Source organism: Arvicola amphibius, chromosome 6 (assembly GCF_903992535.2).
Source record: "Arvicola amphibius chromosome 6, mArvAmp1.2, whole genome shotgun sequence".
Lineage (NCBI taxonomy): Eukaryota > Metazoa > Chordata > Mammalia > Rodentia > Cricetidae > Arvicola > Arvicola amphibius.
Window position 1 is genome coordinate 148085348 of NC_052052.2, and position 12478 is coordinate 148097825.

General features: G+C 42.9%; 1 protein-coding gene and 1 non-coding gene across 2 annotated transcripts; both read left to right on the forward strand.

Annotated features, from left to right (window-relative positions):
* The first annotated feature begins 5832 nt into the window (after window positions 1-5832).
* Window positions 5833-11897, forward strand: Cks2 (CDC28 protein kinase regulatory subunit 2). The gene is made up of 3 exons (XM_038334068.2): window positions 5833-5989; window positions 10005-10132; window positions 11572-11897. Exons 1-3 carry the CDS (start codon window positions 5931-5933, stop codon window positions 11622-11624), a joined length of 240 nt encoding a protein of 79 aa, XP_038189996.1. The 5' UTR covers window positions 5833-5930; the 3' UTR covers window positions 11625-11897.
* LOC119818142 lies at window positions 8798-8934 on the forward strand. The gene has a single exon (XR_005286051.1). It is a non-coding gene; the product is annotated as a small nucleolar RNA SNORA2/SNORA34 family (small nucleolar RNA).
* Window positions 11898-12478: the final 581 nt, after the last annotated feature.

Sequence of the window (12478 nt, forward strand, 5' to 3'; positions counted from 1 at the left end):
AAGTCATCTCTCCAGCCCCAAACCATTTTACAAATTAATTTATTTTCATGTAGATGAGATTTCTCAGAGTGGCTTACAGGCTGTAGTCTGGGTAGTCCAGCAATGGCTGTCTCATAATGGAAAGGCCAAGGAGCCAGTAGGCGTTTAGTCCACAAGACTGCATGTTTCAGAGCACTCACCTGGCTCTGGAGGCCTGAGGAATCCCTAGAGAGCTGCCAGTCTTCAGGCTACGTTGAGATCCTGAACAAGTAGGTTCTAATATCAGCAAAGGAATGTCTCAGCAACAGGACTGGTGAACAAGGCAATGAGAATGAAGACAAGCAGGAAAGAAGCAGTCTCCTCCCTCCATTGCCTCTGGGCAGCCACCGGAAGATGTGGTACCCTAATGGTCATATGAGCCTAAGAGTAATAATTTGAAGATGGATGATTTCTGCTTTGCACCCACAGTTCCTGTCATCTGACCAGAATGAGAAGGACGTGCTTTGTTAGTTTTGGCATTGGCCTCTGCCTCCTTCGGTGACCCCAGGACAAAGTGAAGGTCACAATGACAAACTGTTTAGGTCAATGAGGTGAGTTCCAGAAAACTCCAATGAAACCATGGATGGGGGTGAGTAGTGTACAAAAACTACGCCCCCTAAATACCTAACAGTATCAGGACGAGGAACTCAGCTTAGTGATAGTGTGCCTGGGTATCATGTACCAGGCCCTGGGTTCAATATCCAGATTTTCCCCCATACACACACATGCCACACACACACACACACACACACACACACACACACACAAACTCACTCAAACTCTGAGACAGAAAAAAATGACGCCTACATTGAAGATTCTACAAGGCTAACTGGGCTAACTGATTAGAATTTTGTGATTGTACAGGGCTGTTGTGTTGCTGATCCAGAGCCAAATTATTCTGGGATACCTTTAGTCCCCTTGATGGATATTCATTGCCTACCTACTTCCTTCATCAGTTTCTGGGGTGCTGGGATTATAGGCATGCGCCTCTATAACCCTTTGAGAAATGATTTTCATTTTTTAATTTAGCATACCAAATAAGGGGTATCATTTTGATATTTTCACAATGTGTAGAGTGTAATTTCTTCCTTTCAATTCCTCATTACTTTTCTTGTGCCCCTAAGTCCTCCTCTTCCTCCCAAGCAGTTTCTTTTCTACTTTCATATTTCATGTGTGTGTTCATATCTTTTAAAGACGTCTAAATTCCAACTAAGAGAAAATAATGGGCTTGCGTCTTTCTGGCTCTGCCTCATTTTGATTAATGTGGTCTTGAGTTCCATCCATTTCCTGGTAAATAACATAGTTTCATTGCTTATAGTGAGTAAACACACACACACACACTTTGGACACCTAGTCTGGTTCCACACCTAGGTTGTTGTGAATGGTACCACAGAATGTGAGGTGTCTCTGCCATGTGCTCAATTAGTCCATCAGGTATATAGCCAGCAGGATTTAGCTGCATCATAGACCAATTCTAATTTTAGTTTTTTTTTGAGGAACTACCATATTGATTTCCACAGAGGCTCACTAATTTATATTACTAGCATCTGTGTATATAACCCTGGCAAGCCATGCCCCCATTTGACTGGCGTTTATTATTTTGGCTTTTTCTCATAGGGATGAGACTCTCGATGTAGCTGGGTGTGGCGGTGCACGCCTTTAATTCAAACACTTAGGAGATTCATTCACAAAGTTCCAGGAAGGCAACAGCTACATAGAGAGACCCTGTCTCAAAAAAAATCAAAAAAGAAAAAAAAATGAACTACATATTAACATAAAACTAAAGTAAATCGCATTCTAAGCAAGTTGGTCTGAATACTAAAAAAAGAGGAAAAACAGTGTAATTCATTTTATGAGGCCAGCATAGACTTATGCCAGAGTTAGAGAAGGGGGAAGTACAAAAAAGCAAAAGTAAGTCTGTTTGAAGTTAAATGGTATGAATTTATCCAAGTTAAACCTACCATGTATCTTAAATTGTGTCTTGCTGAGGCTGGGTCTCACAAGCATAGGCAACAGGAAGGCAAGCCAAGCAGCAGGCGCGAGGCACAGGTAGGAAAAGATGACAAAGCCGTCACTTTGTGTAACTAACAACCCACAAACCAAACAACAGCAGTCAACTCCATGGTAACGAGTCAGCTAACTGTCACACTGATGATCCGAAGGTAAGAGAACTCTGTAACAGCGCACACAGCAAGAGCTTTAATGGTTTTTATTTATTTACATTTGCCTATCGGGAGGGAAATTATGTGTCATGGCCTAAGGGAAGGGCAGAGAACACCTTCGTGGAATTGATATCTCCTTCCACCGTTTGGGTTCTTTGGTCTGAACGCAGGTTGTGGGGTTTAGGGACACACAACTTAACCCAGGGGGCTGTCTTTCCAGTCTTAAAAAATGTGTGTATGTGTGCAAGCGTGTGTATGCGTGTGTTGGGGGGTAATGTTTACATGGGGACCAAAGGAGAATGCTGAGTGTCTTGCTCAATTATTCTTGACCTTATTCCTTTGAGACAAGGTCTCTCTATGAACCTGGTACTAGATTGGAGGCAAGCAAGCCTCAGCAATCCTCCTGCCTCCACTCCTCCCTTCCTCCTACAGTGCTGGGCTACAGCTGTGCGCAGCCACACCTGGTTTTTATCCGGGTGGAGATTGAACTCAGGCTCTCAAAGAATTGGGCCATTGCTTCATGTCTCTTGGTTTGTGCTGTGTACCAATCAAAGACTAGTCAAACTAGTTCCGTGTGTGTCTTCCAGATGAAAGCCCTCCAAGAGGAAAAAGATAGAAGCTGGCATACCTCTAGGGGCTGGCCTCAGAAGCCAAGTGTTATTTTAGACCACTCTGCTGGGTAAAGGCAGCCGCACCCACACGTGACTCTCTTCAGGTGCATGTTCTCATCCTGAAATGCGTTACTGTGGTGGATCTCAAGGACACAGAAAGAGGTCCCCCCGATTGCTCTGAAAGGGACTGAGAATACGCTGTCTACAGTGTCCAGCTGCACTTTCTGCTGCTAACAACGCTAATAAAAAAATTTAAGGGAATACTTCTCCGTAAGAATTACGATAATATTTTTATGGATATTCTTGGCAGTTAACAAGCTTTCCCCCTTCTTCAAATTTCTGAATAGTATTAATCAGTGCCTTGCAGACTTGTTCGAATTATAAGTATGTGAATTTTATTATTTGTTTCACCTATTAAGATATTTCCTTTTTGCTTTATAGTATTTATGTGGTAAATTACATGGTGATATTGTTAAAATATATTTGCTGTCCCTGATTTTTAGCATATAATACTTAAACATTCCAAATCTTTTAAGTGATAATGGGGTGTGTGTGTGTGTGTGTGTGTGTGTTTCTTAAAACAGGGCACAGTGGTACTTGACTTTAATTCCAGAACTGGTCAGGAGAAACACGAGTTCAAGGCCAATCTGGACTACATAGTTAGACTCTGTTCCAAAAGGGGTTGGGGGGGAGAGAGGAGGGGATTAGGAAGGAGGGGTTGGATGAAATATTAGTAAAATATTAATTGCTAAGCCTGAGTCATTGGTATAAAGGAGTGGATCACACTACTTTGTATTTCAAAAATACATCATTTGTTTCTTGAGAACACAATCTCATTAAATAATCATGCCTGACTGGTACTATGTAATCCAGGGAGACTTGAACTCTCAGCAATCCCTTTGCCTCAGCCTCTTGAGCTCTGGAATACAGGGTGAGCCACCATGCCCGGCTACTTTCCTTCGACATACATCCCTTATAAAGCCTCTCTTTCCCAGATTCTATTGACTTCATTGCCTTGAGTAGCTTGTTCGCATCTTTATCATCGGGGTACATTATTATGCCTACTTAGGAATATATACCTATGCTGGCGGTTTATTTAAAGTTTATTCTTTATTTTCCTCTCTCTCTCTCTTTAGAGACAGGGTTTCTCTGTGTAATAGTCCTGACTGTCCTGGAACTCACTTTGTAGACCAGGCTGGTCTCAAACTCAAAGAGATCCACCTGCCTTTGCCGCCCGAATTTTTTTTAATAGTTCATTATTCATATTCACCATGCACAAGGTGTTATGTTAGGCTCTATGTTGTGTTATGTCTGTTACGCTCTAGACATGGGTAAGGGATACAATAAATATGCTATCTACTTTCGTTGCACGGAGAGTAAATAGTGCAGACAGGGAAACGAGGAAACAAGTAGGCAAATGTACAGTAAATGATGGGCAGGAAACCCAAAGGACTCAGTCAATAGAGACTACCTGGGAAAGCAAGTTACTTCCAGATAGTAATTAAGACCTCTCAGAACAAGACACTCAGACCTCAAGGATATTTGCCTTACAAGAAAGTGTATGCTTACATCCTCATCTTTTTCTTTTTTGTTTTAAATTATGTATGTATGTATGTATGTATGTATGTATGTATGTATGTATGTATGTATGTATGTATGTATTGGGGTTTTCTCTGTAGCTTTGGAGTCTATCCGGAAACTAGCTCTCGTAGACCAGGCTGGCCTTGAACTCAGAGACCCGCCAGCCTCTGCCTCCCAAGTGGTGGGATTAAAGGCGTGCGCCGCCACCACCCGCCCCGTGTTGAAATTTTAATCCGCCTGTCATCCCTTGTGATAGCGTAGGGAGGTAATTAGCACCTTTATTATTATAGTGCCAACAGTAACTTATTTGTTTTGGCTTTGAACTCACAGAGATCCTCCTGCCTCTACCTCCCAAGGGCTGGGACTAAAGGCGTGCGCCACGACCCGGCCCAACAGTAACTTCTAAGTAGTGTAAGAAGTCAGAAGCCCTTGTGTTCTTTTTAAGTGGGGCCCAAGTGAAGTAAGGAAAACTGGTTACAGTGGCTACAGAGGCACCTGAACATCCTTCAACACCGTAATCAATTTGCAATCACAAGGCTACCTATCCTAGGTTGACTTCCGGGTTTGTTTTTGACGGGGTCACACTTTGGAGCCCTAAAACCCGTTAAAGACTTTAGGTTGGCCTTGGAGATAGCAGGGATTAAAGGCGTGGACCACCACGCCCAGCTGCCAAGGATAGGATTGTTCACCCTGCAGCCTCACCAGAGCAACTCGGAGAGGTCAGGGGGCTCGGGACGCCCCGCAAGGTGCTGCAACAATTCGCATAAAAATGAACAGAAAAATCGACACGTGCTCGTTGCAGAAAATGATGGTTTGTTCGTAACCTGCTTCGTCAAATAAATCTCTCCGTACATCTTGGCTCGTTTTCTCCCGGTCACTTTTACACGAGTACATCTTTTCAAGCTGGGACTAGCTAGCACCCGCCAGTAATTAGCTACGAGGGGCGGCGGAGGGCACCTTCCGCCCAGAACCCTCCACACCTGGGCTCTCCCTGCGTGGGGCAGCAGCCGAGGCGGGGGACCGAGTGTGCCCGCTCACTTCCGCGCGCGAGGCAGGGCGAGCAGGGGTGGCCTCTTTGTCGATACCTTCCTCCCTGCCCGACGACCCCACGACCGCAGTCCCGGCCGCCGCGCGTGTGGCGCTCCAGCCCCGCCTCGAGCCCCAAACCCGCGGAACCTCGCCCCCAACTCCTCACCCCCCGCCCAACGGCCTGGTCTAAACCACTGCGCACGCGCCGTGCGGGCTCTAACGACTCGGCTCCGCCCTTCTTTCGTAACTCTAGAGCTCGCCCGGGCTCGTCACCACGGCGCCGTCCAATCCTTACTCCCGCCCCCGTAGCCCCGAGCAGGTCTCTGATTGGCTACGTGTCCTCGCGGCCTGCGTGGAGCGTGATTGGTCGGTGACTCCGTCCAATCGACGGCGGGCTGTCGGATTCAAATCCAGAGCGTTGGGCCTGCGGTCGTTGGCCTCATTCGAGTCGTTGCGCCGGTCGTAGGCGGACGTGGAGCTCCTTGCGCCCCGTTTTCTGCTCCCTTTCTCTTCTCCGCGCGCCGGCAGGATGGCCCACAAGCAGATCTACTATTCGGACAAGTACTTCGACGAGCACTACGAGTACCGGTGAGCAGCGCCTGCGGAGAAGGGCAGGCCGGGAGGTCAGACCCGGTGGTCGGGACTCGGGGTCCCGTCCGTCCGGGCAAGCCGCGCTTTGTGTAGCGTTCTTCGGGGTTCGCAGGAGCTGGGGAGTTGGGTGGCTCGGCAGTGCATCAACCGGGAGCTGACGACCGTACACAGCGCCCGCCCGGCCTGGCCCGGAGGGGAAGTCCCGGGAGGTGCCCCGATGGGAATTCGCGAGGGTCTGTTGGGGTGACGCTCGGGGCGTTATCAAAGAGCTTCGGATTGAAGTTGAAAACTCGAGGTTGCCCTGGGAAGGTGTGTGGGTTTTTTTCCCCTCCCTTCAATTGTGCTCAACTGCTAGTGTACTTTAGCCTGGTTCGGGACTTTTGAAGGGGTTTTGAGGGTTTTAACCCTGAGGTGCTCTAGGAAGTAGTGCCTACGTTAGTGCAGTAAGCAAATGGGTTATGGAAAGTAGCATGGCTACAGTTAGCGTTCTAGTCTTCCTGCTGCCCAGGGGTGTGGTTTCGAAGGCCTTTCCGCCGCCGGCCCCGGGGTTGGGACTGGAGCGTTGCATTCTGGGACACGGTCAAGCTATCCAAGATGGTAAAGCCTATGCGGCCCCTGGCCAAACAGTGACCATATTTTCTGTTTGCTGCTCTTTTCTGATAGTCTTCTGCATGCTGTTTAAGGAATAAGACACCTTTTTAGAGAGTAGATCCCGCCCCACCCCCAAATTCTCACGCCTTTAGTGTAGAAATCTTGACAGCTGGAAATCTTTCTCTAGTCTGTTTTACAATTTAGTAATGCTTGAACTTGAATGTTTAACTAGGAAATCTTGTGGGTTTTTTTTTAATTATAAAATAAAATTAATATATAAGTTGGCATAATGTTCGGTGGTTATAGTAACACCGAGTCCAGCTTGGGGATATGCAACAATCAGCAGAAAATGATTCCAAGTGTTTAGCATAAATATTTATGGGCTTGTGTACTTTTCTTTTTTTTGTTTTTTTTTTGTTTGTTTTTTTTTTAATTTATTTATTTATTTTTATTTATTTATTATGTATACAATATTCTCTCTGCATGTATGCCTGAAGGCCAGAAGAGGGCACCAGACCTCATTACAGATGGTTGTGAGCCACCATGTGGTTGCTGGGAATTGAACTCAGGACCTTTGGAAGAGCAGGCAGCGCTCTTAACCTCTGAGCCATCTCTCCAGCCCCTTGTGTACTTTTCTTTAGGACGTATTGCCAGAGCGAGATAGTTTTTAAACTTGGGCACTCGGTTGTATGTGTTGTTTGAAAGCAGCTGCTGGCTTGTCTGAAGTAATTTGTTACCATATAAATAAGGAGCTAGTCTGCTAGCCAATGCTGTATTAGAAATGGGATCAAGAGCTCAGAGATTTTATTTTGAAACCAGGTCCTCACTAAGGGGCTTTTCAAGGTTGCCCTTCTGCCTCAGACTTCCCGGTAGCACACCTGGTCTGAGCTTAGTTCACCACTCTGGGGGGGGGGGGGGATTAGAGATTAGAGGTGTGAGTCTAGGGCAGCTGGTGTATAGGACTGTGTCGAGCAGAGACTTGTTTTTGTCATGGATGGTTACTATGAACAGACAGTAGGCTGCACCTCCTTCCCTGATATCTGGGAGCTATCCCCTCCCCGCATAGTCTCTAAAACCTCACTTATCCTGGAAATCGCTGTGTTAACAGATCTGGCTGCATCTGCCTCCCAAGTCCTAGGAGTAAAGGTGTATACCACCATTCCCAGCATGGGAGTCTGTCTTTACAGAAGGAAAATTGAAGATTTCTCTGGGTACTCTTTATAAAGTGGTAGTATGTGACACCTTTTGTATTCAAACTAAAACTGGGTTTTGGAAATAGTTTGCCCTACATGTGGTCAGTAGTAATACAGGTAGAGTCAGTCATCATGTGGGTTTGACACTACAAAAATTTACATTATGCCAGGTGGTAGCACATGCCTTTAATCCCAGCATTTCAGAGGCAGGTGGATCTGTATTCAAGGTTAGCTTGGTCTACAGAACTAGTTTCAGGAAAGCCTCCAAAGCTACACAGAGAAACCCTGTCTTCAAAAACAAACAAAAAAAAAAAGAAAGAAAAGGAAAAATTTACATTACAGTGATCCCCTGGTGAAGTGCAACCTGTTGGCATGACATAGGAGAAGTTAAGTACATTACTGTAGTGCTTGTGAAACAAAATAGCATCACATTTGCCTTTTGAAACGACCAATGGAAATATAAGATCATGTGGTATTTTGTACGGTCTTAAAAATAGCTACAAGGTGCTCTGAAATTTGGCGACCCTTGCTTCCACTATGATCTGTAGCATCTAATAACAATAACAAATATTAAGCAGTATTTCAAGAGTGAGTGGTAACTGGTATGACTTAAGAATATTTACAAAGTTGCCTGGAAATGTTTGGGGGAGCGTGCAGAAGCATAATTTTGTAGTCATTTATGTCAAAGTGGTTTCCGGGATTATTTGCATTCAAATAATAAGCCACAGCCTAAAATCTATGTTATGGACAATTTGGTGCTTAGAAAGGGTTGTGAGTTGTGCGGTCTCATGTCCAAAAATACAGGAACTGAATTTGCATTTCTTGCATCTCTGTCATCTCACAGACTTACCTTGGTCAAAGAATTGCTAATTGCTTACTTTGTATAAATTAACTACACAAAAGGGTAAAATGAGGCTAACGCTTAGGGTTTTAGAAAGAGATGCTTTGTGATAATTAAATGCTCTATTCAGGCAAAGGTACAGATTTGTTTGTACATATATTTGTTAAAATTGTATTTGTTTTGGCCCTGAATCAAGGCCATCAGTTTGCTGGAACTGTTGGTTTCAAGCAGGAGCCTAAAGAAATGTCTTTCTATGGTCTGTTGGCCATTTCAGAAATTTGGAAATCTAATGGTCAATTCATTAGAAAGAAACAAACTGGTTAGATGTTGTATGCAGTTCTGTGATTGTAGTACTTGGAAGCCTAAGGAAAAAGATGGGGGGTTTTGGAGGCCAACCTGCTCAATAGTAGAATGCAAACCCACCTTCCACCCCCATGAAATAGCTGGTGGTAGATGTGGTGACTGATAAGTCTTAATCATATTCCAAGTATAATACTTCTACATTACTGATTAAGATTAGCTTATTGTTCATTAAATTATATGTTAAATCTATTAACAAGAAAAAAGATTGTGAGTTTTCCACATAAGGAAAAATTGGCTATGTGTTCATAATGGTTTGGTATTAAAAAGACTTTTACATGCCTACCCAATGTTTTTACTGGGAAACTAAAGGTCTATATGAAGTTCCACAGTCATGAGTATTTGCAGTTAGAATTTTTGCTTTTAATTCTGAAGCATAAAGCAAACTATGGAATATATACAAGAATTTGTATCTACTATAGATCTAGTATTGAATAACACAAAACACATTAACTATATCTTAGTTTGTACATTTTTCTCTCTCCTTTATTAAAAGTTTAGTAATCCCAGGTTGAGGTGGCAACTAATCCAGGTCCTAGGCTCCTTCCTCACTCATTCCTGTGCAACTCACTTTTATAATTGCCTCTGTCTTTACCATCAGTCTATATCAAACAGGAGAGTGGGTATATTCTTTACATTGGTATGATCTTCCTCTTTGAGTATACTTTTGGGTACTTGAATATTTTCTGCCTATATTTTTTAGACCAAGAATTGTTTCATGACCAAAAGAAGCTGTAGGAGAGAGTGACTCTATTCCTGGTATATGACTCAATAGCAAATACGCTGTTAGCCCTAAAGAATAAAACGCCTTTCATTTCTGTGCAGCTTACTATTAGCCTAATACTTGAATGTAATCCCCCAAAAGCCAGAAGTATAGATGGTGGATTGATACCAAATATCTAGGGTTGCTTTAGAGAAATAAGTTTGTTTTGAGGACAAACCCTAAATTTTATGTATCTCAAAAGGTATAAAGTAATAATGGTAGGAAAGACACCATACTAATCTTTGGCTGAATTGTTTTTAACAGGCATGTCATGTTACCTAGAGAACTCTCCAAACAAGTACCGAAAACTCACCTGATGTCTGAAGAGGAGTGGAGGAGACTTGGTGTCCAACAGAGTCTTGGTTGGGTGCATTACATGATCCATGAGCCAGGTAAGCTTTGCTCTAAAGTACCAGCTAAAGACAACTAGTTGTCGAGGGTCAACTTTAAAAACTCAAACATTAGCCAAAAGTAACTGAGCTCAACTATTTTTATAAATGACTGCTTCCTTATTCCCTGGGTAATGCTGTTTTGTCTACCTGTAAAAGTGATTTATTCGTCATAAAACAAGTGTTTAACTTCTGTGCACATACAGAAATTGATACAATTACATATGATTTGTAGCCCTTTTAAGGGAATTATCTACAATATTAAGTTTAAATGAGATAGGCATATAAACACATTCTCCCTGTATCGTACATATAAGGATCTTATTCCAGTATATGGTATTAACTGAAAGTTTTCTAGGCGTTAAGTAGTAAACTAGACTGAAGCTTTGTGATGTCAAATTCTAGTTTGGAAGTAACAAGGACTAATGCTGTGAACAAGATTTGAAGACATTACTAAAACCAATAAAACTAAAACTATCTTTTTGTGTCGTAAAGAAAAATAGTTTTGTTAAACTTTTGAATCCATGTTAAAAAAAACTGTAAGAATTATGGCACATATTTAAGAGTTCAAAGATTCTCCATTACAAAAGCAGTGGAGGGACTTAACTATAGATTCCTGGCCTTCCTCACACTGAAATGGGAAGTGTGGACTCCTGGTTTAATTATCTTTAGAGATTAAACTTTCCTATATAAGTTCAAGCTTGGACTAGAACTCTCCAGCCTTTCTAAGCTAAATGCAGGGATTACAGGTATATACCACCACACCTAGATTTTGTTGTTTTGGGTTTTTGTTTTGTTTTTCAAGACAGGGTTTCTCTGTAGTTTTGAGGCCTGACCTGGAACTAGCTCTTGTAGACCAGGCCAGCCTCTCTGCCTCCCAAGTGCTGGGATTAAGGGCGTGCGCTACCACTGCTTGACCATACCTTGTTTTCTCTGGTGGTTTGTTTTCTTTTTCTTTCTTTCTTTTTTTTTTTTTTTTTTTTTTTCTTTTTGGTTTTTCGAGACAGGGTTTCTCTGCAGCTTTAGAGCCTGTCCTGGAGCTAGCTCTTGTAGACCAGGCTGGTCTCGAACTCACAGAGATCCGCCTGCCTCTGCCTCCCAAGTGCTGGGATTAAAGGCGTGCGCCACCACCGCCCGGCTGGTGGTATGTTTTGTGTGATGAAATTGGATCTTTGTACTTGGATCACATTAGCATGAGATCCAGTAGTCACTTTGAATGAGATGTCCTTTTCCCAAAGAGATAACATTTCTCTTTTCGCTGGAAATGACACTTTACAGGTAGAAACCATTCTCCCCAGAGTGGGCTAAAGATTAAAATAGTGGAGCAATGCTAGTATAAGATAGTTTGCCTGTGTTTATAAATATTACGATTCATTTTAAACACTTCAAATAGTGACTGGTTGTTGGCATGCAACTTAATGATAAATATTTCCTTTCCACAGAACCGCATATTCTTCTCTTTAGACGACCTCTTCCAAAAGAACAACAAAAATGAAGTACAGCTGGGATCACCTAATCTTTTTGAAATTAAATGTATATGTGTATATAAGGTAGTATTCAGTGAATACTTGAAAATGTACAAATCTCTCATCCATACCTGCGCATGAGCTGTATTCTTCACAGCAACAGAGCTCAGTTAAATGCAACTGCAAGTAGGTTATTTTAAGTTGTTAAAGATAAATTTTCTTGTAGTTTTTTTCTTAATATAAGTAGCGCCTGTTTTACTTTATCTGTTACTTTGTTAAATAAAGTTTGTATGTTGCATTTACCACTTGTTGAAATTAATTTGACTTGACTTTTCAATAATTTTACCCCTGGAAGAAATAAACATACTTGAAAAAGAAATATTAAGCTCCAAATGATGGGATTCCTGGCGATATTTAATCTAGGGTCAAAGTAGATTTTCAGCTTTATTGCTATTCTGTTTTTCCCAGACAATTGTCTGGATTCTTCAAGTGAACCTCTACTTAATACTACAATACTACTTTGTTGTGTCCACAATGTCTACAAAACACTAGTGGTTTCAGAGAAAACTTGGTTTTCCGAGGCAGGGCTTCTGTAGCTTTGGAGCCTGTCCTGGAACTACTAGCTCTTGTAGAGCAGGCTGGCCTCGAACTCGCAGAGATCTGCCTGCCTCTGCCTCCCAAATGCTGGGATTAAAGGCTTGCACTGGCAGAGAAAACTGTTTAAGAAGCATTGAAGGGCTGGAGAGATGGCTCAGTGGTTAAGAGCATTGCCTGCTCTTCCAGAGGTCTTGAGTTCAATTCCCAGCAACCACATGGTGGCTCACAACCATCTGTAATGGGGTCTGGTGCCCTCTTCTGGCCTGCAGGTGTACATGAAGACAGA

Coding starts and splice junctions, on each gene's coding strand:
- Cks2 (XM_038334068.2), top strand. CDS start 5,931: ATGGCCCACAAGCAGATCTACTATTCGGACAAGTACTTCGACGAGCAC. Junction 5,990..10,004: donor GACGAGCACTACGAGTACCG/GTGAGCAGCGCC, acceptor TGTTTTTAACAG/GCATGTCATGTTACCTAGAG. Junction 10,133..11,571: donor TTACATGATCCATGAGCCAG/GTAAGCTTTGCT, acceptor TCCTTTCCACAG/AACCGCATATTCTTCTCTTT.